Raw genomic sequence first — 27,400 nt, forward strand, 5'->3', positions numbered from 1 at the left:
ATGACCAACGATTCCCCGGAGGAGGAGGCCCGAGCTCCGGGCGGCGGCGGAGGAAGAGGAGGAGGAGGTGGTGGGAAAGGAGTGACACGGCGAAACCGAGCGGACGACAATGTGACCATCCTGACGTCCTCCATGGATTTACACAGAGCCGGCCGGAGCCGGGCCAGCAGCAGCAACGACGCCGCCCCGAGCCTCACGTCCTCCGTGGACCTGAGCACCTCCTCCCTGGAGCTGAGCATCCAGACGCGGATCTTTAAGATCATCGTCATCGGGGACTCCAACGTGGGGAAGACCTGCCTCACCTTTCGCTTCACCGGAGGCAGCTTCCCCGACAAGACCGAGGCCACCATCGGCGTGGATTTCAGGGAGAAGGCGGTGGAGATCGAAGGGGAGACTATCAAGGTAAAAGCAACAGAGGGGCTGGATGTTGATCAGTGGTGTTTCCTTACTCCCAGCCCCCCCCCCCCCCCCCCCCCCCCCCTCCCCTCCTCCACCTCCTCTCCTTTTTGTTGATCAGCTGCAGCTCAAAGTCAGCCAGTGGATCACACAGGGCCTATTCTTACATTTTACCCTCACATGATGACACAACACAGCAATACATTTCTCATATCTTTAGGGATGGTTTTCAATTCAAAGTTGTTGGAGGAATTTAACAGCTTTGACAGCGAAGGCTTTGTGTGTCCTTGTAGCCTGAAGGAAGAAAACACAACAATGACTGTCATTTGTAAGACCAAATGGGGGTTTGGGGGACATATTTCTATGAAGAAATTCATATATTTTTACAGGTTTGACAACAATGAACTCCAACTTACAAGGATTCTGCTCTCAACTCTGGTGCCTCTGAAAGCAGCTCAGATATACAGTAAATATGTATAATCCAGGGTAGATCTCAAACGGTTTGTGGATTCATCGATTAGTCAATAGGCAGAAAATTGGAACTATTTTGACAATCGCACGAGTCATTTTTCAAGCGAAAGCTATTACCTGATTGTAGTTGATCAGTCCTGGGGATTTGCTGCTTTTCTTTGTGTTATATACCTTTGGGGTTTATACTGTTGGTTGGACAACAAAAGCAGCTGAAAGACATCCCCTTGGATCTGTCCTAATTCCAGTTATGTTCAACTGCCCCTGTCCTGCCCGAGCATCCCTAATTCATTTTTTTTTTTTAATTTAAAATTACGTGTAGCTATAAGAGGGGTTTACAAAGTAACTACATTAAATTGTCTCAACTGTTCTAGCAATTTCCTTTTTTAAACCCATAAATAAAATCAGCGATCTATTGTTAGAATATATTAGATATCGTATCAGTCACAACAGATTCTACTAATAAAACCATCAGAAATGTAGGCCATAGTACTGTAATGGTATCCTGGTAATTGCTGAATTAAAATTTTATGATTTCCAACATCCTTAGTGGCCAGTGCTTAATGGCAGATGCAGCAAAGTCAATTGAAGAGCCACAGTATAATAACAGACTTGCTAAAGTATCATGACAAATAATATTGGTCAAGATTTTAGTGTCCATTTCCTCACATCTTTATTCATTAATCTGTGACTAAACATTAGCCTTTTAATGAGATGTCTTACTCTGTTGAGTGGTGTACACTGCTGCCCCCCGCTCAATAAGTGTACAACCTCTATATCACACATACAAACAACATGCATGTGTAGCCCCCCCCCCCAGACACCCACTTTCTGTCTCAATAAAACAGCCTGTCTGCAACCTCCAGATGCCCCCCAATGATGACTCACAAACACACTCACACAGTCACCGAACACAACACCTATTAGGTCAGCGTGTGTGAATCATTGAAATTCTCTTCAAAACGCATGCCACACACACACACACACACACACACGCAGTATGGTCAGCGCTGTGAGAAAGAGTATCTGTAAATTGAACTAATGTAACTAATCCTGCACTTCACTACTTTAACTATTGTCTTCACCACGAGTATCTGCCTTTGTTGCTGCCTTCAGAGCTGGTTAGCTGATGTTGGTAGAGTACATCAAGACGGGGCAATAAGTAAAGATTGTGTTATCTGGATTATGCCTGTTCAGCTGTAGGTGCTGTAAGTGCAGGCACTGTCTGCTTCTTCTTTAATACTCCTTAAAATCCTTTTTTTTCTATCCTTGGACACCCGATTGGAATGTTATCACCCGATTGAGTGGTTAGATAAGGGTTAGAAGGGGCCTGCTACACCCACTAGTAGATTCAGAGGGCCGTTATCATCTATTCACATGGTTGATGAATGTTATCAGTGCTTATCGGGGCCTGCTACACCTACCAGTAGGTTCAGAAGGCTTAGGTTTAGGCAACAAAACTACTTGTTTAAGGTTAGGAAAAGATGTCACAAGACTTGCGTAACTCATTAGACACATGCGTAACGGTACTTAAAACTTGAAATAAGTCATTGTTGATTTTTGAGAGCTAAACATCTTCATGACTCCAGGTCATCCAGTTTGTTGTGGATATTTATGGTCCCCAGAGGCTGATTCCTCATGTTCTGGTGACCTCCTGACCTTTGTTGCGCCACCGTCAGGACGCAATTTCCACTTGACAAAAGACAAAAGAATTGTCAACATCTAATGGACAGTTTGCCATGAAATTAAATAGTAATGATCCCAGAAGTTTGCCTTTAGCAACATTCCCAGGACAGATTTAGCACCCACTTTGGAAGGTTCGTGTTTTAGGATGTAATGAACACTGCTGCCTCAAGAGCTAGACTTCAGAGTAAAGCTGGGATACTGTATGCATTTAGAGATATGACACTTCCGAGTAAAGGATTTATTTTATTTTATCTGTTTTATTTTTATCTATGAGAACTGCAGGTTTACAAGCAGGCAGGTGTTGTAGATCCAGCAGGCTCCTGGATCATTTATTGCCTGCGCTGAGGCAGGAAGCTATAATCCGCTGTGTTTGTGTGTCATCCAGATGGTGATTTCATTGCCTCCACAGTGGACTCTCTCACTGTTGGAGTTAAAAACTAGGCTACTTCACTGGTGCCACAGGGCTTTTAAAAAAAAAGGTTATGAACCAACTCCATGGCAGCACAAGTAAAAAATGTCTCTCACAGTTTACATACAACAGGATTAGCACCTAATAAAAATTCACTTGAAACTCAGACGCACTGTATGTAGATCTAGCTGGGTGGCTCTTTTCCTCAAAGATTGGCAACAATGAATGTTACAAGCTGCAGAGGACTAAAAATAGCAGAGCAGAGCACTAAGATGTGCACGGTAAGGCATCAAAATAATGGTAATGATCTCCTTTGTGTGACATACAGCAGAGATATCTTACAAAATGAATAATGTTCATGGCTGTTGGCAGGCAGAATCATGTCCACGTGCAGAGATTTTGCAATGATTTTGTCTAAATCGGCCTCTTATTTCCACGTATTTAAGCTGCTCTCAAGTTGTTACCAAGTCTAAATGATAAATAACACAATACAGATCTGTAACAAAATGAGCCATTGGTTTAAAAAGATATTTACCCTGAGGCATATAAAGTGCATAGAAAGCCTCATCATCATTTTTGTGAGATCTATTTTGATCAATTTTCTCAGCTTGCTGTCACATTATGGGTGGCACACAGTGCTCAACAAAGACCTTGAAGCTTTGATGTTATGAGCGGCATTAAATGCAGCATTCAACCTCTGATGCTGAATAGCCGGCCTTGTCCTTTTCAAATGGTAATAGCAGATAATTCACTGGTCCTTTTTTAAATCCAGGCCTGGGCTGAAGTGTTGGGAGGTGTCCATGTTGATGTACAAAGTGCTACTGATCACACAGGCTACAGAGACATTAAGCAAGTGGACAATTTGAGAAAATATGTGACCTACCATGAACCATAAATCATTTTCACATCTGACATGACTGACGTTTTATTTTTAGGTGAAGTCAATATCAGTATTTGTGCAGATGGGGGAAATAAACCTCACTTCCTCTTTGTCCTTCTTGACAAATATGGTGTTTTGCTTTAGGTTTAAACCCCCAGTTGGGCCTGTGTCACACATTTGATTTTGGCAAATGCTGTACACAGCACAGAGCAGACCTGCCTGAGGCCTTTGTTAATGATTAAGTAGAAAAGCCCATCGTGCTATAGAGCAGTGCTCTCTTGGGACCCTGTAGCCAGGAATATCTTAGCACTCTTTCCTGTTGACATGGTGCCATGTACTGCTTCTTGTAAGCCCTTACAGGCTTAGACAAGTCACTGTAGCCAGATTTACCGAGAGTAATAATTATTTTTATACATAATAAGTTTGGGCGTCTGGATTCTGTCACTCTGAATGCTGTTATTTCTCTGACAATCAAATGTAGGACTGGTTATTCTGAAAACCGCAAACACTTAAGTACAGCCGAGGAACTCGCACATAGATATTCACTTTTCCTCAGTCGTATGAAAACACAGACTTACTGGATCGTGTCTATCTCCACAGGTGCAGGTATGGGACACGGCAGGCCAGGAGCGCTTTCGCAAATCCATGGTGGAGCACTACTACCGCAATGTCCATGCAGTGGTCTTTGTGTATGACGTCACCAAGATGGCTTCCTTCCGCAACCTACAGACATGGATAGAGGTTGGTGACTGGCTCAATGCGTTGCAAAAACAACAAAACAGTCTTTGTCGAAAGGGTTGAAGGAGCACACTTTCAGCCACACAGCCCATGTCTTTCTCACAGGCACTACTTAATGATTAATAAAGTCTATCTATCTATCTGTCTATCTAATGTTCTCTTTTGGCACCACGAGCATCCCTCCAGTCTCCAGTGTTCCCGCTGGTTCTTCCCGAGACTATTTATTAGCCGTGGGTTGACGCTACGATGTTTCCATCACAAAGCGTGGTTTGCATCTCTGAATGCTAATGCTGCAACAATTCTGTGAGCAGCCAACAAATCCCCAGCGGATCACTTAGACAATGCATTATTCAAAGTGGTTTGTGTCCTTGTGTTTGTAGGAAAAAAACCTTTCCAATGTGTGCTAAAATACTGTTACTACTACTACAACTTCCATTATATTACCTCTACTGACACTTTTTCAAAAAAAAAAAACCCCACACAGTCTCCTAAAAAAACATGATGTTGTAATTGTGATGTGGTTCTGTAGGCCTCTGCTTGAGTCGACAGGTGACTTCAGATTTGTTGTTATGGTCATTTAAAAAGGTAGCAAGTGGCCCCACCTGTATCCAGGGTTTTTCCATCTATGGTGTTGAATCCAAAATGTTTCCACACATTACTAGTGCCCTCCTTTTTGCGTTAACAAAGAGAGCAGCAATAGCCTTGTCTGCTGCGGGCCACTGGGAGTGCGGTAGTTCAGTGATAGTGCAGTTTATTAACACCGACCACTGAAGCGCAGGGCACGGCCTGTGACACTTTTACACTGTGAATTTTGAATTTGGTCAGGTAATTATAGACGGATATTTACATTTCTGCCATGTTCGCACTGTAGTTTGAATTTCAAATAAAAAGCGACACCTCAAGGACACATGCAACTTCTAATAGTGGCAGAGGTAGAATAACTAGTTGCTGCAGAAGTAAAATTATGTGTGACTAATACTGAGTTTGTGCCATGTGAGCAGAATGGAAAGAATTCTTATTCTTATTCCGAGATGGTTTCCCCCAGTGCTAGGCCTGTTGTCAGTTTTTTTTTTTTTATTGATCATGCCATAAAGAAACAGATAGAAGAAACACACTGTACAGACTTTATAGCGCCTTTTCAATTGGCTGAATTGATTCTATTAGTGTTAGTATTGGATTTTATTCATATGGAGCTGTTGGGAATGGTGACTATGCAGCCATTTTGGCACTTCTTTTTCGCCAAGTGGGACATATTGTAGCTGTCGTAAAGTCCTCATAATTACAACTAAGATGCTGGCGGTAACGTTTTTCCCCCCTCTCAGCTGCTCATATTTATTGTCACATATCATGTGATGATGGCCATAGGCTCTGAAGTTTATGAAGCTATATTCTGTTGTGTTCTAGGAGTGTAATGGCCATCGGGTCTCAGCATCAGTACCTCGAGTCCTGGTAGGAAACAAGTGCGACCTCGTGGACCAAATACAGGTAAGTGTACTCAAGCAAGGACCAATATAATACACAATATAATACTTTATTTACCTTCCCAGATTGAATTAGATGGAATTGCTTTCCCAGGTGCCCTCCAACATGGCGTTGAAGTTCGCTGACGCCCACAACATGCTGCTGTTTGAGACGTCGGCCAAGGACCCGAGGGAGAGTCAGAACGTCGACTCCATCTTCATGTCGCTGGCCTGCCGCCTGAAGGCCCAGAAATCCCTGCTCTACAGAGACGTGGAGAGAGAGGATGGGAGAGTCCGACTCACACAAGAGACTGAAACAAAGAGTAATTGTCCTTGTTGAGGAAAGGGAGGAGTGGGAGGCGTAACGGAGGGGGAAGAGAGACGAGTAACTGTACATGTCAAGGAAGAGGAGGAGAGGGATGATGGGGAGAGTGAAGCTAAAACAAGAGTCTTTTAAATTAAGTGCAACTTTTCTGGTTCAGGAGGAGGATGGGGGGGTTGAGTCTGACACTAAGAACAATGTGTTTCAAGGAAGAGGAGGATAGGGTGGAAGTGGCAATGCTTGTGCGAGGTACTGAAACATCGTCATATACTTGTTCTTGAGGTTGAGGACAGGGAGGAGGGAAGATGGTGAAGATAGAGAGAAGAGAGGGAAAGGGATTTGGGAGTTTATTAACAATTCTGAAAGACGATGTTGCCTTTTAGACTACAGCATATTGTAGAAATTCTCATTTATTCAAACAGAAACAGAAACTGAGTAAATATACTCTGTGTGCCCAGTGCACAGGCAAACACCGCACTATTAACATGAGAGTCATTTGGGGGTCCACAACAAACAGTCTTGATGAAAGGCTGTTATTTCCTAAACCAGGCCTGGTTTGGTGTTTATCACAACCATTACTAACAGCGGCCTTCTGAGGCAACATATTAGAACTCACTTAAATCACAGTCTTATGTTTGCAACCTTAATCTACTGCCTTAGAAAGCTGCCTCTGTCTTGGTTTGAAAAGAATCAGTCAGTATTTTAACCACTCGAGACGACGTTAGTTCACACAGCAACACTCTGACAGCCTCTGAAGTGGAAACATCAACTACTTGAGAGGATGGATGAGACTCTTTTTATCTCTGAATTTTAACGTACCTGACATCTATCTAGGTCAATCCTTCGCAAACAGGACAGTTGACTTAAAATCACTGTGCGATCACGAATACATGGGAGAGATGAGAAAACACGTCTTAGACAATTAGAAATGCTCTCTCCCATAAAGAAGGGCCGTCATCGCGAGGCTCCCTTCCCCTCATCTAATCCTGATGTAAACATATCCACTCTATGCTAACCCCTCTGGCAGAGTGGCTTATCCAGCTTTCATCCAGTTTTTGCCACATGTGACTTCAAGATAGCCAGTCAGCTACAATTCCATGTTCTGTAGCTTTTTTTTTTTTGTTTGAGATAAAGGCCTTCCGTCTGTCTCAGATGATCTGCTCTCTACATCGATATCACTGCCTCCAGTCTCAGAGAGGACAGGGAAGGTGGTAGAAAACTGTGACCCCTGTATATATAATGGATGTACTGCTACACAGCCTGGATGTGTGGTATGAGTGGACTTAAGCCTGGTGTGTGTGTGTGTGTGTGTGTGTGTGTGTGTATAAAGGGATCAGTCCAGGAGTATCCAAGCCACCGGTTGCATGAAACCCTGTAGAAAGCCATAATTCATTATTTACTGTACACAGAGATGCAGTGTGCTTTATGTTGAGATAGCTCTCAGCTGGGTCGTGGGTGGAAGAACACACTGCACATAACTCAGCGCTGGAGCCATGAAGCCGGTGTAAACAGGCATCAATCCACACGCCTGACTTTGATGCTGTCAACTTGATATAGCGGCACACTCACTATATCTTACCCTATTTTAACACTGTAACCTACTTTTGAGCAGCGCCATAAATATATCTGGATGCCATATGTAAAAGTAAAATCAGATCAGTGAGCATTTCAGACCCGCGTTCCCTCCAAGCTGACAGCCTGATGACCTAATTAATTCACCCCATGGAGCAATTTAAACACTGTGCAAGTCCTGGTGAAATCCATAGAGCTGTTGTAGAGCACAGTTTCATTCAGACAGTCTCCTCCTCTGCTCTTCCTCAGTCGCAGCAGGATCAAGCAGCCGTTACAGGAGAGTACTTTACTGTAAAATACCAGGAGGAGCTCTGTTCTTTCTCGTTGTACATACGGGCAAATCTGTGACATGCAACCCAGAGCCATAGGTTCAACAAGAGCTGGGCAAAAGAACACACAAAAACTAGGATAACATCCATTCACCCATTTTCTAAACCGCTTATTCAGATCAGGGCTGTTGAGGGGGGGGGGGGGGGGGGGGGCTGGATCATATGATGAGAGAAGGGGTACACCCTACAACTTTTTATCTGTTAACAAACATCTATGGCTCTGTTAGGTTAGCATAACCTGGCTAATGTAGTCGCTGTAATACAAGTGAGGTGACTGTACTAGCTTCATATGAAGAAAACAAATGTGGGGGGGGGGGGGGGGGGGGGATGAAGAATGTGCCTGCGTTTCCTTCAGAAACTTACCACATCTGAACAGAATAACGTTTGACTTTGTTTCAAATGATTGAAAAAGAAAAAAGGATTTAAAAGTTAGCCTTGTTATTAGCATTTATCACTCATTGCAGTGATAAATTTCACATATCACACAAAGCTCTCTCTCTCTCTCCGTTTTCTTTTTCAAACATTTGAAATCCACTTTGTATTTTATCCAGGTCTGAAAGTTAAGAATACAAATGTACAGTGAGTTTGCTTGCCTTCCCTTTTCTCTGTGCTATATTTTTATTTGATTTATTTGTTGTTAATTTGTGTCTCTTTGTTTTTTAATAACCCATATTTGCTATTAAAGGGATGCCTTGACATTTTGAAATTTACTCTGGTAATAGTCACAATGTTAAAAAAAGAAAGGTTTCTGTATGTGGAATGACTGAATGTCATGTACATTCCTCCAGTTTCAGCTTCTCAAAATGTGAATATTTGCTGCTTTTCTTTGTCTTGTATGACAGTAAACTGGATATATTTGGGTTTTGGGCTGTTGGTCGGACAAAACACAACATTTTGAATAAGTCAAATCAAATCACTGTATTTTCACCATTTTTCATTGTACACACCAAATATTTAATCAATGAATTGAGAAAGTAATTGGCAGATTAACTGATAATGAAAATAACTGTTAGCTGCAGCCCTACAGGGTACAACACATCAGCAGTGTCCCACCCCCACCCCCCAACATACAATTAAAATATTGTAATATTTACTAATGTATGTGGGGAAAATCCCTTCCCCTTCCACAGGAGGAGCTCTATGGTGTCACAGTAAGCTCAACAGTGCAAAAACAAAGAAAAAAACAAAATCAATAATAATGTAATGAGAAAAAGAATTCTCTAAACGTGATGCTTAAATTTATCAACATGAATCCCAACATGAAAAGCAAACTGTGAGCTAAAGACAAGGAAGTTGGAACCAAGTCATGTTTTAAATGATTTCATTTAATCATTTAAAACATGACTCGTGACTTTATTGTCTCTTCAACTACTCTTCGTTTTCAGTTTGTATTTTTAGTTCCAACTCCAATGTTTTTTATTTTGAAAAGGGGTTGGGTTTAGAGCCAGTAGACCACCTGTAGCCACCTGTGTGACTCCATTTTTATCCATTTAACATGGAATCAATATGGATATATTTTTGTTTTCGCTCCATTGAGCTTAATGTGACACCACAGACGTTGGAGGTCAGTCAGCCACAGAATAGCAGCCCTTGCTCAAAGACTCTTCAGCATGACGGACGCTTGCTGACGGGGATTTGCACCCTCATATCCTCAGAGTACAGTACATTCTACCTAGTCAATACTGCAAAACATTTCAGATTAAAGGTCAAAATACCGAGTTACTCCTTTAACAAAAGCCTTAAGAGTGGTGTTACTTGATTTTATGACGCTGTCATCGTTTTATTATAATTGTTAAATCTGAGATGACAATGTTTTTTGGCTGTGAGTTTGTTATTGATTTTGGACTGTATTGTCTTCTACTATATGTTTCATATGTAACATTGTGGTTGTTACAATCTCACAAAGGGACTTCTGATAAAACTGCTGAAGAAGCTTCACTTGACTCAGATCCTCATTCTTTGGACTTCAATCATTCTACACCACAGCTTTTCTCTGAGTGCTCACGACAGCTTTTGAGATGATGTGCCCCCTAAGCATTAACATGATGAAGTTTTCAGTAACTGTTTTGGCCGTACAGTAACATGTGTCCTGGTGAAGGCATTTGCTGTTAGACCCTGTTTCCCTCCCACATACAGGTATTCCAGATTTCATCTCTGTTTTTCAGTTCTCCTTCTCTCTGCCCTGTATCTCATTTCAACCTTCATGTGTCACCCTGTTTCTTGTGCCCTCTTATTCTATTCTTGTCCTGATCTTTGCATAGTTGATCCCTTTAAGTCCTTTTATGCCTGTCTCATATCTCACTGTCAGTGCTTCTATGTTTCAGTGACCCCTAATACTTTCAGTTTCTCTCTCCTCTCCTCTGCCTCTATATCTCACTCTGCCTGCGGCTGGAAAATTAAATTCTCAAGCAGATCAGGTGTCCATTAATGGATGTAGCAGATGAGTGCTGCTAAATGTTGAGAAGATCAGAGAGGTAAAACAAAAGACATGCCTGTCATTTAATTATTATTATTCTTGGTACTGACTCTCCACGTCTGCCGGTGAAGGAATGTTAAAATGTGTCAGCAAAATATATCTGCAGATGTCTTTAAGCATCAGACACGTCCTTAAGAAATGCGCCATGACATCTTAGAGAATATGGTTAGACATTCAATTTTGGGGGTTTTGAGACATGAATTGAGTAATGTTGAGATGTTCCAGAGGTTCCAGACTTTTTCTTGGAGTGGGTGAGGGTGGTTTGGCAAGTCAGCTATCAAGAGGCAGAAACCAGTCATTTTAATACCAAAAAGTTGTTGTTTAAAGAAAAAAAAAAAATGCAGAAAATATGAAAAAGTAGAGGGGAAATGTGAGTATGGAAGTCCAAATGCCTAGATTGCAATTTTGTGAATACATACTGTGAAATTAAGTAAGGGAGAAAATCATTGAAGAGCAGGACAGATATGTGCCATAGTGCTGGGGTAATATTATCTGTTTTCATTCATCGCAGCATAAAGACAAGGGTGATTTTTATTTGGATGAATTTTCCTGTTATGTGGAAGAGGCATTCCTGTGTATTACCTGTGGAGAGCAGCAATAGGCTTCGGTGAGTGTAGCCAGCCTCAGATTTCAGCAGAGGAAGAAAGCGGAGACGTCACATGGAGAGATGAGCAACCAGCAGTAGCTGCTTCACCACTAATCACACAACATTAACATAACTAGCTAGTACAAGCTAACATAGCCTGCTACACAATTCGCCTTTGATATCATACATCCGGAATTGCACATCTGCAAGAAACAAACGCAAGATTCATAGACGGTGCAAAACGGGAAACAACATTACGGTCACACACAGTTACCGTGGCCTCTTCTTGCATCCAGCTGGCAGGCTATTTTGGCTAGCTACCGTGAGCCAACGATAGCAAACTCTGCCTTGGCTAGCGTTAGGCTAGCCAGCTAGCTAGCTAGCTACTAACATCGCTAACGGTAGTTAGCTAGCTAGCGAGCTGTAGCAGCTTGCGTCATGGATGAACTCGTCGTGGAAGTGAGGGGAACAAGTGGGGCCTTTTATAAGGTAAGCTGGTGACTTTTGTTGAGCTTTGTCGTCTCAGTCGCCACACCATGCACCAACGTTAGGCTAACTGACATGAAATTGTCTTGCCGGACTGACGCTAGCCAAGAGGTACCTGCTTGTGTCTCCGGGCCTCAGTGCTTCTGTCAAGCCTCCACCGGGACGTGGAGGCTGAGAATCTGTAAACAAAGCTAACGCCAAGATGCTGTTGGAACTCCGATGCTACTAGCGAAATGTGTTACTCATTGGTGATAATCGCGTCGCTCAACCAGTGCAGCTGTTGTAGTAGTGTTGGTAATGTTGGCGTGATTGTAATCTACGTTACTGTTCTCTGTAAAGTGATGGGCAGGGGTTGTTTGCAGACGCACAAGTGTCAAAATCCGGTCATGATTTGTGTTTTTCAAAGAAACTTAATTCAGGATAAAAGCAGAAAATGTGGGCTTTGCTTTGCCTTTATGTTTTTCCTACTGGGCAGGTAGTTTTTGTTTGATCAAGGCTGCTGAGATTCTGAGGGCTATGTGGAAGACAGAAGTCAACAAGTAGGATGAACAGGAAATTGAGGGGCTATGCATTGGCTTTCTGATCATGTTGTACCACAGAGTCTGTTAGGAGCTTGTCTTTTGCCGGGCAGGTGGGCTGAGAGTCTTGCTTATGGATCCTGTATGTCCAGAGATTGGTATGCAGCTGTTGATCTATGATCAGTGTTTGTCAGTTGTGGAAGAAGTACTTAAAAATGCTACATTCAGATGTTGCATAAGTAATTACAAGTAAACAATTATTTGGAATAGAACATACTGAGGTATCCAAAGTACTCATTGTAAAAAAGGTTTTGCTGAGGGATGGAAACCTTGTATACCAGTTTGGGGATTGTGAGCTGGCTGGTAGAACCTGCTCATATTTGCTGCCTGTTGACAGCAGGCTAATAACAGTTGCTCTTCTAGTTTGGTTGCAGGGTTAGTGAGATTGAATTGTGATTGCTTGCAAGTATTACATCTGTCACGTGATGCTGCCAAACTAATGTAAGCAGTATGAACGGAATGAATCGGAAAGCATTTTGAGATGTAATGAGTGTTGAGGCGGCCGGCAGACCTGCGTTGCAATGGTCATTATGGACTCTCACGCTGTATTCAATGCCAGCTGAATTGTTTGGAGTGAATAAAGAAATCAAGGACTTCACTAAAGCAAATTCCTGAATTGAACATGAATACAAATAAGACCTGTCTGGGGTTTAAGTTGAAGTTACCTTGGCTTTAAGACAAGTTTAAAGTGTCATCAGCAGTGGATGAATGAATCAATCAAGTTTTTTTTTTTCACGTATAATCATATAATGTACACAGTTAAATGTATTTTTGTCTCTTAGTTGGGTGTGGCAGTGGCCAAACATACCACTTCATAGATTCAAACTGAGATTTTTGGCATACGGTTTGAATGCTGTTTTATTAAGTGGCAAGCATTCTAGAAATTCTAGCACTAAAAGGCTATTAGCTACTTTTCAGAAGATTTGTGTAACAGTAATCACCACTTACATTGCAGACATTGCCAACTGCTCAATTTTTGCTGCCTGCTGCCGTAGAGTTAGCTAAAAAAAATTAGACAGAGCTGCCATGCTGTTTTCACCTCACTTGAAAAAAAGCATTGAGTCAATCTGAGTTTGTTTATTGAGTCATTAAAGGTTTCCTTGAAATGAGTAATAGTATAATACAGTACATGTCATTAGCTAGATAACTATCTTGGACTGTGGTTCATGTTCTAATAAATAGCATATAGGTCGATGTACTGTTCTGTATTGAGATTTCATCAGTGTTTTTTTGTTTGTTGGTATAAGTCACTCAGTTCCCAAATATCTTCAAATGCCCACCTTGTACACAGAGCTATGGGATACAGAGTTGTGTTTCTCACTCTGCCCCGCTGGTGCTGTACAGTAATTCACTGGGTAAGGAAGTGGACTTTGATTCCTGGGTTCAGGAACTAATCCCAGATGTGGTAAATTTGGTACCGAGTTTAATAGAGCCAAATAGGTTGGAGGTGATTGCAGATCATTTTTCAAGTGTTTTGTTGATGAACAGAAAGGTTTTGAACCTGAAAGCAGTTTGTAAGACTATTACCTTTGTGACTGTGTTAATCTTGGTTGAGTTAGTTGTTTTTTTTATGGTCTTTTAGCGAGGAATGAGTTTTGAGTCGTCAGTTATTACCTGAAAGGGAAAGTCAAATCAAAATAATGATCAAAATTCTGCTGTTGTCTTTAATGAACAGATGAAATATCATGACTGTATCGGCAGAAGACTTATGATATCATGAATAAGGCTCGTAGTTTACAGTTTATACCAATATTTACTGAAAAGTACCCAGAAAGGGTAGATTGATTTTTCACTCGAGTTGTCACGCTTCCTGCTCCAAGCAGACATTCTCCTCCACTTGACAGTAAATCCTCTTGTGATCAGGACAGCTCATAGTTTGCTTCTGGTAATAGAACAGGGAGCTGATTATGTGCCTGAATCCTTCAAAATGTTACTGATAAAAACAAAAACAAAGCAAAAAAAAAAAAAAGGTTAATGATAACGTCTCTTGGTGTTTGCGCTACCATTGCTGTTGGGGTTTAGCCATTCCTCCTCCATCCATCCACCTTACCTGTTTATTGTAGTCATAATCCTGTAGGGGTTTTGCACAGGCATGGTCTCAGGTCAAGGAAGTGATAATGTTAGTGCACTGGAAAAAAGCTTTCCCTGAGTCATGGGGGATTTTGAGAAGCTCTTCTTTTGGAAGTTTTTGCTTCATTTCATCCACTACTGACTGTTAGCTTGCCAGGCTCCCATAGGCAACCCATAGACTGCGCTCTGTATCTCTCTCTTTTCCTTCAAGGCATTGTATGTCCTACTTCCAATTGACACACATGGACGCAGACTGTGTGTACAACCAGAGAGAGACAGAGCCAAACCTGACTCAAGTCCAAGACCCCCACCCCCCACCCCCCACCCCAAAAAAGGAAAACAATTTTGAGCTGTTTCGTTGCTAACAGTTTTGGGCTTGGGTCAGGTTTCGGTTGCAGAATTGTAACCCTTGTACATGCTGAACGCCAGTATAAAGCACATTGACTGTTTTTATAGACTATCTAACTTTTGTTATTTCACCTCTGTGATCCTTGTAGGCCTTTGTGAAGGACGTTCACGAAGGATCGGTCACTGTGGCTTTTGAAAATAAGTGAGTAATGTGCATGCACATCAAAATATAAAATGTTACCTTTAGCCAATGATGAAGTTCACACCTATTTTTGTAAATGTGTCCCAGTTGGCAGCCAGAGCGTCAGATCCCGTTCCAGGATGTGCGTTTTCCTCCTCCGACAGGGTCCTGCAAGGAGATCAATGAGAGCGATGAGGTCGAGGTGGGACTGATTCAATACTTTCAGAATTGTTTCATAAAATGAATATTACCGTCAGATGTGGTTTATTTAGAAAGCAGAGACAGTCTAAGAGTGTGCAAGAGAAGAAATGCAGTAGAACAAAATTCTAGTGTGTGGGCCAAAGGGACTCTTAACACTCACCGTTTTCCATTTTTAGCGATTTTCACACACACATACCCAGAACTGGTATTTTTTGATCAACTTGTATTTTCACATGGATTACATGTTTTCCACACATCAAAAGGTTTCTGCTGCTCTTTCCTGCTGCAGTTTATATTGTTCACCATAGGTTTAAATAAACGTGGACCTGTTACCATGGGGAGAGCTACTGCGCATCCACTCATAGGAAGTGAAAGGAAAAAAGCAGTGGCAATTATGCTTTAAAGTCGCAACATTGTCTTTCTTCGTTTCATTTGTTTTTCCTTGGTTATTATATTCAACTTGTTTTCTAAGATTCAGAATGAATAGCAATAAATTGCTGTATTAGTTTGTGTTAAATTACAATAAAAAAACAATGAGCTTAATGATTTTGCAGTAATTTAATGTTTCTCTTCCTCGAAAACCGTCAGAGAAAGCCCATTTGTTCACTTCATAATGATTGTAGGAGTAAATCATTCATTCTTTGTTTTGTAGTACGTTTATATGGCAACTTACTGATGCCTCAGAAGTCCTGACAGTGACAGACTGAGCCCACATCAGTTAATCTATGCATTACATTTGTATATCTGCATTCTCTGTGCCAGATGCCTTTATCGTAATCATCTCAGGTTTGGGTGATGAGTGGAAAGCTTTGTGAAATTTACTGTGTGTGTGTGTGTGTGTTGCCAGGTATATTCCAGGGCTAATGACAAGGAGCCATGTGGATGGTGGCTGGCCAAGGTTCGCATGGTCAAAGGAGAGGTAGGTCTCAGAACACAGTCCTTCTAAGTCTGGGTTACAACATCATTGTACAATGTAGGGCTGGGTGTCAAGCTATCAGTCTATCCTCAACAGTTAGTTTTCATCGGTTCATAATGTTTCAGAATTGGCAGAAAAATATAAAATGTCCATTAAGGTTCTACCCACCCCGGCCACAGCCTGTTCAAGTATCCGATGCTGTACCACCAGGCTCCAGTGCAGCTTCTTTCCCCAGGCTGTGTTACTTTTTTGTTATGTTCTGCTCTGTGTTGTGTGTGTGTGTGTGTGTGTGTGTGTAAATTTCATTATACAGCCTTGTGTTTTAAAATGACCATTAAACAAACCCTTGAACCTTGAAGTGGCTCAGTGCAGATAATCAGCCATCATTCCTCTGGAGGCTGCTGTTGACTTTGAGGATAGGTGCTTGTGAGTTTACCTCCTGTGTTGTGATCAGGATCCAGATATCAACTTTAGACGAACCTGTCAGACATGTCTCACTGCTGTGAGCTGTTTTTTTCTTTTCTTCTATACCATATTTCTTTCTCTGGCCTGCTTTTACACTTTATCTCATCTACTGCCTTTTTGTGCTTTTCCTTGGTGTCTCTTTTTCTCAGATTTTTATCTCTTTCTTCCCAGAAAATTGGAATTGTGTTATTAAAACTGATATTTATGTTTTATGTGTTAATACACAGTTTAGTACACATTATCTTTGTCTCTGTGCATCTCTAGTTTTACGTAATAGAGTATGCTGCTTGTGACGCTACATTAAATGAGATAGTGACGCTGGAGCGGTTACGGCCGGTCAACCCAAATAAACCAGCCACCAAAAGCACCTTCATCAAGGTCAGACTGGATGTACCTGAGGATCTACGGCAGATGTGAGTTTGATATACAGACATGCACACACAGACACTCAGGACATGTAAGTAACTCACTGGTTACAGTAAATACAGTAATAGAGTAATAGAAATACTTGTTCTTAATACCCTGCCTTAAAGTATTGCTTGATTATGCATCTGTAATACAGCCGATACATGCACAGACAATAATCACTGTCGCACCAACAGCTAATGCTCTGTGCTGACTGTGCAAGTTAAAAGTAAAGCAGGGAGCAAAAACAAGAAACGGGTAGTAAAGAACACCAGAAAATTTCAATCTTTGGCATTTCAAGAGCATTTTGAAAGTGCTTACCCCAAAACACAAGCTGCTGGGCCACGATAGCATTAAATGGCTGCTTTACAGCCAAGGCCAGCCCGCCAAGGCCAGTTTAACAAAGGTATTAGCCTAGGTGGTGGTTGCCTATGCGGATCAGTACCTTGTCAGAAGGATGCAACTTTTAGACTGGACCCGCTGATGTGTATCAGTCAGCGGAACACAGCCACTAACACAGCACTCAGATGTGCAGCAGCAATTTAAGAAGGTACGAGCCACGTTCTTGTAGGTCTTTATTATCGTGTAAAACCTGTAAATGTAAGAATCAAATAAATAATCAAAATCTTCAATAAATGGCTATGATTGGGCTACATATGCACATGTTTGTATTGGGCTTCATTAGCTTCACACAAATCTGCGATGCATTGAAAAATAATCAGTAATGATAACTGAATTATTTAGGGACATGAACTGATGTCTGAATTATTTGCGTAACTCTGTGTTGACAGGTGCTCCAAGGAATCGGCACACAAAGACTTTAAGAAGGCCGTGGGAGGGTTCAGTGTCACCTACGACTCGGAGAAAAAGCAGCTGGTCATTTTGGTTCGTTAAATCTTTTTTTTTTTTTTTTTACTTAAGAACAGAAGATGAGAAAAGTTGTCTGTCCGTCGCTTCAGTTACATTTTACACACACCCTGTGTATGACATCAAACAATATCACATCACCTCCATCAATACATGCTCCGATGTCAGATTCTTTGTGTGAGTGACGCTCTGGTTGTTCTCACAGTCGGTGAATGAGGTCACAACAAAGCGGGCCAATATGATGATTGACATGCACTTCAGGAGCCTCCGCACCAAACTGTCTCTGATGCAGAGGAACGAAGAGGCCAGCAGACAACTGGAGGTGGATATTTACACACACGCACATAAACAACTGCTACTTGAATACATCTTTATTAAAGGATTGCCGGGAATCACTTAACTCCCACTTGCTCTGTTGTGGCAGTGATAATGTCTTAGCTCGTGTTTTTCTGTTGTGTCCCTGTCGTTATGACTCTGCAGAGTTCCAGACAGCTGGCGTCACGGTTCCACGAGCAGTTTGCGGTCCGGGATGATCTAATGGGCCTGGCCATCGGGACTCACGGGGCGAACATTCAGCAAGCGCGTAAAGTTCCTGGCGTCACTAACATAGACCTGGATGAGGAGACGTGCACCTTTCACATATACGGAGAGGTACAATGACAGACCTGTTGAGATGTTTACCTTCCATATGCACTGTGTGGTCTGGAAAAACGTTGTCTTTGTTTGTCTAAGGACCAGGATGCTGTACACATTGCCAGGAGTTTCCTGGAGTTCTCTGAAGATATCATCAAAGTTCCCCGGAACTTAGTAGGTGAGAAAATCACTCAACTGAGACCATGAGATCATTCATGCGGTAACTTTAATTTATTTAAGAATTAGCCAGACTATTAAACTTCAAACTCTGACTTATTATATTTTTTCGCCCTCATAGGGAAGGTGATTGGCAAAAATGGGAAACTGATCCAGGAAGTGGTTGATAAGTCTGGGGTGGTGCGGGTTCGTATTGAGCCTGAGAATGACAAAAAGCCCTCAGCAGCAGCGGCAGCAGCAGCAGACGAGGTCAGTGGGAAAGAGAGGACCACCGCCTCTGTCTACGCACCAACACAGCAAACCACTAAAAGCTTTTGCCCTTTTTATACTGAAGTCAGGCTCAACCCTCACACCCCGAAATCACTGACCTCTGATTCCAATAATACATATATCTTTACGACTGCCGGTGTGCATCATTTGAGAACAGATCAGATGCAAGACAGGAGAATTCAATCTGTCCGTCTCCTTCTGAACCTCTCTCACAGGGAATGGTGCCATTTGTATTTGTTGGGACCAAGGAAAGCATCTCCAATGCTACAGTACTGCTGGACTATCACCTCAACTACCTTAAGGTGCGTATCATCACCAGGAAGAACAACATCCTGTATCAGCTGTTTTAATTTAAGCCAATCCCTTTGATTATGACTTAACATGTCACTATTTTTGCTTTAACATGAGATGATATTGTATTTATGTGGCCAAAAAAGTCTGAATTTGGGCTTATAGTTTGTCTTGGTGCTTCCGTTGCTTAGAAGAAGCAAAAGTTATCACAGTAGAAAATTAAAACAGCAACTTTTTTTTTAGAGCTTTTCTCAGTGATCACACTGAACTTTGTGCAGAAATACTGAATAACTTAAGCCACAAAGCCACAAAAGCAGTATAATACTGAAGCATTTTAAATACAATATTCATAACGGAATATGAACAACTTGGAGGCAAAAGAATATGTTTATTCACTTTCTTGCCAAGAGTTAGATGAGCAGATTGATACCACTTTCATGTCTGTTAAGCATGAAGCTATCGCCAGGAGACAGTTAGCTGAGTTTAGTACCAATACTGGAAACAGTTGAAGTAACAGCAGCCTACTGACTTTGGCGCACCTTAAAAGCTACTTGCTCCAAATACTGAGGGTCCTTATTCACAACTAAAAGTTGATCCGCTTAATTGATATGAATGAAATTTTAGCTGGGGAATCACTCGTTAACTCGAACAATGTCTTTCACTTCACCTGCGGCAGCTCAGGCAAACACAGGCACCGACGCAGAGCAGGGAAAGACAGAGGAGAGGCTGCATGTGCCTCCACAAATTACACCAAAACCATATTTTCTGATCCACTAATCGCTCACTGGTTTCTTCGACGTCCAATAAAGGAAAATGTTCCGGGTTCTTACAAATTTACAACCGGTTCCAATTCAAAGCCCTGTTTCGGGGGCCATCTCCAGGAACTCACGGTGTCGGTGTTGGTAGGAACATTCATGCTCTAAACCATGGGTGTCCAAACTTTTTTCACTGAGGGCCACGTACAGAAAAATATACGAAAGGCCGGGCCACTCACTAGAGTATTAAAGTTAACAAAATCAATCAAATGTAGGTAAATTATGCTTGATAACTGAATATGCTTAAAGATAAAAAAAAAAAAAACAACAGCCTAGGCCTACATCACAACTTTCCATTCATGGGTTTTCATTTATTTTGTTACAAACAGGGTTGGCAGCTCATTCTCAAAACAGCAGCCTCAGATTGCTTCTTAGTCAGGATGGTGATCCCCCTTCACAGCCCTGCATAAAGGCAGGAAAAATAAGGGGACAGGGGGATGGGTATATTTAAGCTAGTTATGCAAACACATCAACTAAAATGTCCTTACCCGTTGTTCTGCCCTTTAGACTCAGAAACACACACAGATCAAGCAGCTCCTCCGTAATGCAAAAGTTATCGTTAACTCCCCGCAAAAAAATGAATAGCTGTGCTCTCATTACATGCAATCGAGTAAAAATCGAAAGCACAAGCTTTATGTGACACTTGATGTTTTAAGTTAGCTGACAAGTCTTCGATTCGCAGCACAACTGTGTTTCTGGACATGCTCACGTTGTTGAATTCCTGCATCTTTTCCGGGCCCATTATTCCTGCAACTTTAGTGAGGCGCTGTTTTATGAAGTCACCATCTGAGAAAGGTTTCCCATGTCGCGCTATGAGTTGAGCTACCTCGTAGCTGGCTATTGTGGCATTTTCTTGTGTTTTGTTAGCACGGAAAAAATACTGTTGTTGAGGTAGCAGGCTAGCTGCCATTTGCTTAACTTTCTCTTCCCGCTCAGTACCAGTGTAGCACGTGCAGGTCTGATGTTTGGTTTCATAGTGTCGTCGTACATTATACTCTTTCATCACTGCAACAGTTTCATTGCAAATCAAACAGACACACTTCCCCTTGACTTCTATGAAGAAATATTCATTTTCCCACCGTGTCTGAAATTTTCTGCACTCACTTGCTATCTTGCGTTTCTTTGGTTCTGCCATTTTTGGTCATCCGTGTTTTCTTTGATTTGCCTAACTGTTTTGTGGAGAAGCTGCCTTGTTGAAGACAGAAGCTCCACCTAGTGTTACAACTAAGAAGTACAATACAGTCAAGTGTAAGTTTCATGTGTGGGCCATTTTCCATTATATTTTTAGAATTTGCTGCGGGCCAATTACAAATGGACCACGGGCCGTAGTTTGGACACCCCTGCTCTATACCAACTCTCCCCGGGAGCAACAATATGATTAAAACCTGGCTACTAGTGTGCATGCAAGCATACGAATGTTCATGTTTTTGAAATCCTTCATGTACTCAGGAGGTGGACCAGCTTCGCCTGGAGCGTCTTCAGATTGACGAGCAGCTGAGACAGATAGGCGGAGGAGGTGGAGGAGGTGGGACGGGGCCCCGGAACCTGAAAGACAAAACCTACGTGTTCGACAACGGCATGGGGCTGGGGATGGGGAGGGGAGGGGGAGGAGGCGGAGGAGGAGGGAAGCCCTACGCAGGAGGTGGAGGAAGAGGTGGCAGAGGGCGAAGAGGAGGAGGTGCAGCTTTCGCCTCGGGTGAGATAAAATGACTACATCCTGATAAACAAGTTTAAATCAATTATGTTCATATCCCTTTCAAATACCATGCTTGTACACATAAAAGGTAAACCAAATCATCTGAAGCTTTGATATAAAATGCTCCTCTCAAGAGTTTGCTAGTTACAGTTAGCTCTGAGTGCTCTCATTGGTTTGGACAATGACGAAGCAAAAGAGCTGCTTCTCTGGCTTAGATTGAAATTATTTTCAGCCATATTTGATGAATCACTTCACTTTCTGTGCTGTGGCCCCGTTTCAGGGTGTTAAAATAAGTGTTTGGATTTCTCATGTTTCAATGGAAAGTACACAAAACATCCAGCTAGCACAAGGCTACAAGTCCCGAGTGGAGAGTCTGTTCCCCAGGCGACCACTTCATTATTAAACAATTAATCAAAGCTTAATTCCACGTTGTCTTTCCGAGGCAGTTTAAATGAGATCTGACTTGTGCCCCCCATGCCCCCCCCCCCAGGCACCAACTCGGAGGCGTCCAACGCATCAGAGACGGAGTCGGACCACAAAGACGAGCTCAGCGATTGGTCACTGGCCCCCACTGAAGAGCTGATGACAGGAGGCGGGACCCTGCCCAGACGGACAGATGGGAGGAAGAGAGCAGGCGGTGGAGGGCCGCGGGGACGAGGCGGGAGAGGAAGAGGAGGGGGAGGGTATAAAGGTAGATAGCAGTTATCATTGGCTGTCGTGGATCTTTTTTTTGTAGCGATTTCGTGTCATTCAGGATCGTCCTCAGCAGATAGAAGAGTCAAATATTTACAATGGAAAAGCTTGATTAACTTTTTCCTCTTTCAGTTGTACAAACTGTATTGCTACTATTTTTCTGCCATTTGACTGCAGATGAAGCTATTTGAAGCTAGTGAATGGAGAAAGAAATGAGTGTGTAGTGAAGTGAAATAACAGTTTGACATGCTTTACATTAAATTCTAGCCTGAAGAATGGGAATTAATCAAATAATTGAGGTCCCTGCAGACTCGCTTCACTAATACATTCTCATTGAGTGTCTGCTTTTCAAGGAGATCCACATTTATATTGTAAAAAAAGTTTTTTTTCCGACATAAATCGAATTACAACACACAGGTTCAACCCCCTTTTTTAAGAACAGGCTTGTTTCACGTTTTAACATCAACATGAGGTGATGGGGACGAGGATGATACCTGTAAGTTGAGACTCAGGACTTGTCCGTCCTTGTTAAGGTGATGACATGCAGTGGAGCGAGCCAAGACCTCGTCATGTCCGAGACTCCAAGACAAGAGTGCAGGAAGACACTCTGCAGGTAACGCACGCACGCACACACACACACACACACACACACACACCTAAAATGACCTCTGTTGTGTTTAAATCCTAATATCTAGAAAACACACCAATAAGACAGAGCTGTTTTTAAATGGACTTATTGGACACCACGGAAATGATGGAAACACCCATAAACATCTTTTTTTCCTGTGTGTTTATCAAGTGTCTCAAAGAAGGAAATCAGTCCAAACTGGCCAAAGACCGTCAGTGACACATGGTCCTACTTTTAGAACTAGGAATAAACGCATGGTACCACCTTTCCTAACATAGGAAATGATTCCAATCTCAGGCAATGATCCAGAGGAGATGGCAGTCGGGCAGAATTGCAAATTGAGTAATGAGAGCGGAGTAAAACTTTAATGTGAACACAGTCATGTTCCCCTGCATGGACAGCTTATTGGCGATGAAGGATATCCGCGAAGCTACGGCTGAGATGACCTCTTTTCTCAGGCCAGATGCTGGCGCTCAACTTAAGTATTAGTATGTTTATTTCAGATTCTAATATTTTCAGAGAGATGTTCACGTTGCTGTGGTGTATTCTGCGAGAGTGGTTGACATAATGGAAAGGAGTTCCCCACCTTTAAGGCCATAAATTGTTGGTTTGTTGGTGTTTCTGCATTTATTTTTTTAAGTCATGCAACTGGCAGGCCAATGTTTCTTACCACGCAGATTGGTAAATATCATGAGATTGCTCTCATTTTGGCTTCATATTTTTGTGTTTATGTTATTTATCTATATATGTAAAGCCTAATACTCTACTAACTTTCTACTTCGTGGCTGTCAGCGTTGTAAGACAGCGATGTCACACTGGAGTTGTCCCTCTCCTTGCTGAACGTCAGAGTAGGAGGCTTCATAAATAACTCCGTCCTTCTCTTCTAGGAGTTATTCTGAGACGCTTGATAAATAGGGGTCCAGATTCCGTCTAATGTCCAGTTCATCAGTGATCGTTTGATCATATTCCATCTCCGCTTGCCTCTGTGAAGTGTGGAACCAGACTGTACTCCTTTCCTTTCTCCCACAGATCCGCGTGGATGGTAACAACGAGCGTAGCGTGCAGCACTCCTCAGGGGGGCGAGGAGGAGGAGGAGGAGGAGGAGGAGGGCCTTCCTCATCCCAGGGTGGCGTCAGTGTCGGAGGTGAGGGCCCACCTCGCCATCACCATCAGAGACCCATCAGAGACCGAGGGATGAAGAAGGACAAACAGGACGCTCCTCCGCTGGTGAACGGAGTGTCGTAGATACACCACTGGAGGACCTTCTCACTTAGACACACACACACACACACACACACACACACACACACACACAGGCAACTCGTCATAAACCATGGTAGAGTCTCTCGCTTTTTTCTTTCTCTGTCTTTGTCAAACACATGAATACACATATTTCATCAGCATGGAAGAGTTTACCGTAGTGAAGTCGTAGACCAGAGCTGATCGGGTATCTGCTGGACCGTTCTGTTGAGGTCTTTGAGTGTACTGGTCTGGTTAGTTCTTGACTGGTCTGGTATCTCATGTTCTTCTCTGGAGTGACGCATAAAAGAACCAGCACTTTTTGGACAAAAAGGAAAAGAAGAGGAGGGATTAAAGCTCATCTCTCACAGAGGCATTAACATGCTCCCCTACCCATCAAAGGCAAATACTTGTTTACATGTTGTTGTTTTTTTTAAATCAACTAAATTGGATGCTTGAATTTCTTTTTTGCCACTGCCCTGTTTAACAAGAAAAAATAACAAGAGTCAAACAAATCAAGGAAGTAATTGGTTGACAAGGAAACAATTAGAATTAGAAGGCAGGATGTAATGTGTGTCCCTCCCCTCCTCCTGCTGCAAACATATTTTTACTGTAGATGTTTATTGTAGCGATGATCTTGCGGCACTCAGTTTGAGAATTTGTTTTTGGTGGTCTAAACCTCCAAAATCCAACACTTGGGAGTCAGCTGCGACAAAATACAAAACTCTTTTTCAGAAGTGGTCACCCTAATAACTTGTATAAATGGGAAACGCAGAGCTTTCAGACTGGGGGGGGGGGGTGTTTGTAGAGATAGATATTTGAACCCTGATCACCATGACGACACTTGGGATCAGCAGCTGTTTCGGGATGAAATGCGAACAGGTATGCATGGGCAGCAAAATTGCCAACGAACACTTATCTCATCATTGAAGTCATCTGTGTTTTGTTTCCTGTTGCCGAGGTAATGTGAAATTCCTTCAGTCTCCTCGACTGTTGGACTAAGCCTGAATTCAACAATGTATTACAATGGAGAAACATAAATCTGAGGCACTCTGATGCAAATAAACTGTTCGAAAGCCTTTACAGAAACAAAGATACCGACTCTTTAGAGTCTTCAACAGGGCACAAGATGCCATGCACTGCTGTTGTATGTAAAGTTATAACCTGGCCAACGGTGACTGGGAATCCACATTAAATGCAAGATGTGAGCGGCACTACCGAAGCATTCGGTCCATTCAATCTACAATCTTTAGAAATTCGGTTAATATTTCACAACATCTCAACAGCAGAAGATTTGTGTGATTTTGCATTAAGAGCACCGGAGGGGGAAAAAAAGACAGGAAGCATGAAACTGTGTTTCCTACGTGGGTTGGACGTACACTGAGACGAATCGCACACAAAAACTAGACGCTTACCTTAGCTACTGTAAATATCAATTCCAAAAAAAGTAGCAGTGATGAAAGGATTATGAATCCAGCCTAAATGGCCAGAAACAGGTGAAACCTGTCTGTTCACAATGGCATTCAGTCATTATAAAATACACAGTGACTCATGACCAAAGCCTTTCCTACAGTCATGAATAAAAGCGTTGTGGGACAGAGAATCCAACTTGTCCTGATACATTCATGTCAACATGTCTGCAGTGGTTCCCAGCAGCAGTGGACCTCTTCTCTTTTTCTTTTTTTTTTTTCTTTTTTTTTTTACAAGGAAGTGCTTTCCTCCCAACACTCATCTGTCTCAGTGGTAAAGACTTCAGCAGGAATCCACATCCTGTACCAGACTGATGAGAGCCTCATCAGTGGGGTATTTCACAAAGAGGGCTTAGGCTGGAAGCTAGACTTACTTTGACTAGTTCCACTTGCATTTAACAAATCATTCGTGGATGGACGCCTGTTCAATTAGTACAGTAACTTCTGCTTTCAGACAAACCTGATCAGGTTGCAGGATTTAAGGCAGCAACATCGTGAATGTAGAGCTCCTGTCACCTGATCACATGAGCTTTTCTTTAATTTATGAAAACCTTTGTATTTAACCTTTTTTGTGTTGCAGTTAGAAAAACCTGTTTGAAGTATTAATGTAGAAGAAACAAAGTTTCATTGAGTTACACCTTGACAAAATAAACATTTGTTGTAAGTTTTATTCTTCCTGGTTTTCCAACTTCTTCTGGGCCTGCCTCTCTGACTTAAACATTTTGTGTATTCATTTTATTTTATGATTTTCTGTTGGCCACGTTGTGTAAATGATAGGGCAGAGGAGGGACCGCTAATCAACAGATTGACTTTCTGTTCATGAAACCACAATATCAGGTGGTGTTCTGCGACCATGAAGGGTGCAATGCATTTTTTTTTTTTGTACGCATGGTTTGAATTGTGCATCGCTCTACTTCTTGCCTTTTAAATTGCGGGACTGTCACCTGACTAAGTTAAAGTAAAGCTTAGTGAAGCCGCTCAGCACAAAGTCAGGTTTGTCCAGTTATCTAAGCATCCTTTGTGAAATCCCCTCTGGATTAAGAGCAAATTGTTCACCACAGTCATGGAGCTGCTGTCTTGTCGGTTTTCTGCCACTCCTTTCGATCATAATGAGGCTTTCTTTTTTTTTTTAATCTTTGTGCCTTGGATTTATGCTCCTCCATTTCTGTGAATTTGGCCCTTCTAAAAAGCACCTCTGAATAGATCAAACTAAACTGTGTAACATCCTTTCTGTTTTTTCATACATGGGTGTCTCTTTCATGGGTGATTCTGTGACCCTATATGCATTTGTGTGATTTTTTTTTTTTTTTTTGTGGGCAGGGGAGGGGGGTGGTGGCGTGGCTTGGCACAATGTTGAAAGATGATTTCTACAGTTTCTGTGAATTCATTTTGTCCCAGAACAGTCCAGTCTTCTGTCGTTGCTCTAAACGTATCTGCCTCCTGTTTAAACAAAAAGAGTATGCAGTCATGGCATCAAATAGCTGAAAGTGATTTGTCTGACCAATGCAGGAGGAGGAACATCGGACCAAACCAACAATGTTTTGACTTCAAACTCTCAGCATGAGGTGTTCCAATCTGCATTTCAGACACCTCCGAGAGTCACTGACTAAATCTTCTGTATGGAAATATCCTCAGTGGCATCATCATCAA

General features: G+C 42.2%; 2 protein-coding genes across 3 annotated transcripts; both read left to right on the plus strand.

Moving 5' to 3' along the window:
* On the plus strand, positions 1 to 6,377 carry rab33a (RAB33A, member RAS oncogene family). Its single transcript, XM_070913512.1, has 4 exons — positions 1 to 402; positions 4,440 to 4,580; positions 5,982 to 6,062; positions 6,153 to 6,377. Exons 1-4 carry the CDS (start codon positions 1 to 3, stop codon positions 6,375 to 6,377), a joined length of 849 nt encoding a protein of 282 aa, XP_070769613.1.
* Positions 6,378 to 11,660: 5,283 nt separating this feature from the next.
* fmr1 (fragile X messenger ribonucleoprotein 1) lies at positions 11,661 to 26,420 on the plus strand. 2 transcript variants are annotated; one of them, XM_070912904.1, is made up of 15 exons: positions 11,661 to 11,811; positions 14,954 to 15,006; positions 15,094 to 15,187; positions 16,034 to 16,105; positions 16,832 to 16,980; positions 17,764 to 17,857; positions 18,045 to 18,161; positions 18,320 to 18,490; positions 18,572 to 18,650; positions 18,771 to 18,898; positions 19,135 to 19,221; positions 21,475 to 21,721; positions 22,212 to 22,412; positions 22,948 to 23,027; positions 24,072 to 26,420. In XM_070912904.1, the coding sequence occupies exons 1-15, from the start codon at positions 11,761 to 11,763 to the stop codon at positions 24,285 to 24,287; spliced, it is 1,839 nt and encodes a 612-aa protein (XP_070769005.1). In that variant the 5' UTR covers positions 11,661 to 11,760; the 3' UTR covers positions 24,288 to 26,420. The 2 variants fall into 2 exon arrangements, with proteins under 2 accessions (XP_070769005.1, XP_070769006.1); XM_070912905.1 differs by having other exon boundaries at positions 18,771 to 18,870; positions 19,122 to 19,221.
* Positions 26,421 to 27,400: the final 980 nt, after the last annotated feature.

This window comes from Enoplosus armatus, chromosome 10 (genome assembly GCF_043641665.1).
Source record: "Enoplosus armatus isolate fEnoArm2 chromosome 10, fEnoArm2.hap1, whole genome shotgun sequence".
In the NCBI taxonomy this organism is placed as follows: Eukaryota; Metazoa; Chordata; class Actinopteri; order Centrarchiformes; family Enoplosidae; genus Enoplosus; species Enoplosus armatus.

Excerpts from the sequence above, each read along its gene's own strand:
- rab33a (XM_070913512.1), top strand. The coding sequence starts at position 1 with ATGACCAACGATTCCCCGGAGGAGGAGGCCCGAGCTCCGGGCGGCGGC. Across the intron at positions 4,581-5,981 it reads ACCTACAGACATGGATAGAG|GAGTGTAATGGCCATCGGGT; the intron begins GTTGGTGACTGG and ends GTTGTGTTCTAG. Across the intron at positions 6,063-6,152 it reads ACCTCGTGGACCAAATACAG|GTGCCCTCCAACATGGCGTT; the intron begins GTAAGTGTACTC and ends TTGCTTTCCCAG.
- fmr1 (XM_070912904.1), top strand. The coding sequence starts at position 11,761 with ATGGATGAACTCGTCGTGGAAGTGAGGGGAACAAGTGGGGCCTTTTAT. Across the intron at positions 16,106-16,831 it reads TTCGCATGGTCAAAGGAGAG|TTTTACGTAATAGAGTATGC; the intron begins GTAGGTCTCAGA and ends GTGCATCTCTAG. Across the intron at positions 16,981-17,763 it reads CCTGAGGATCTACGGCAGAT|GTGCTCCAAGGAATCGGCAC; the intron begins GTGAGTTTGATA and ends CTGTGTTGACAG.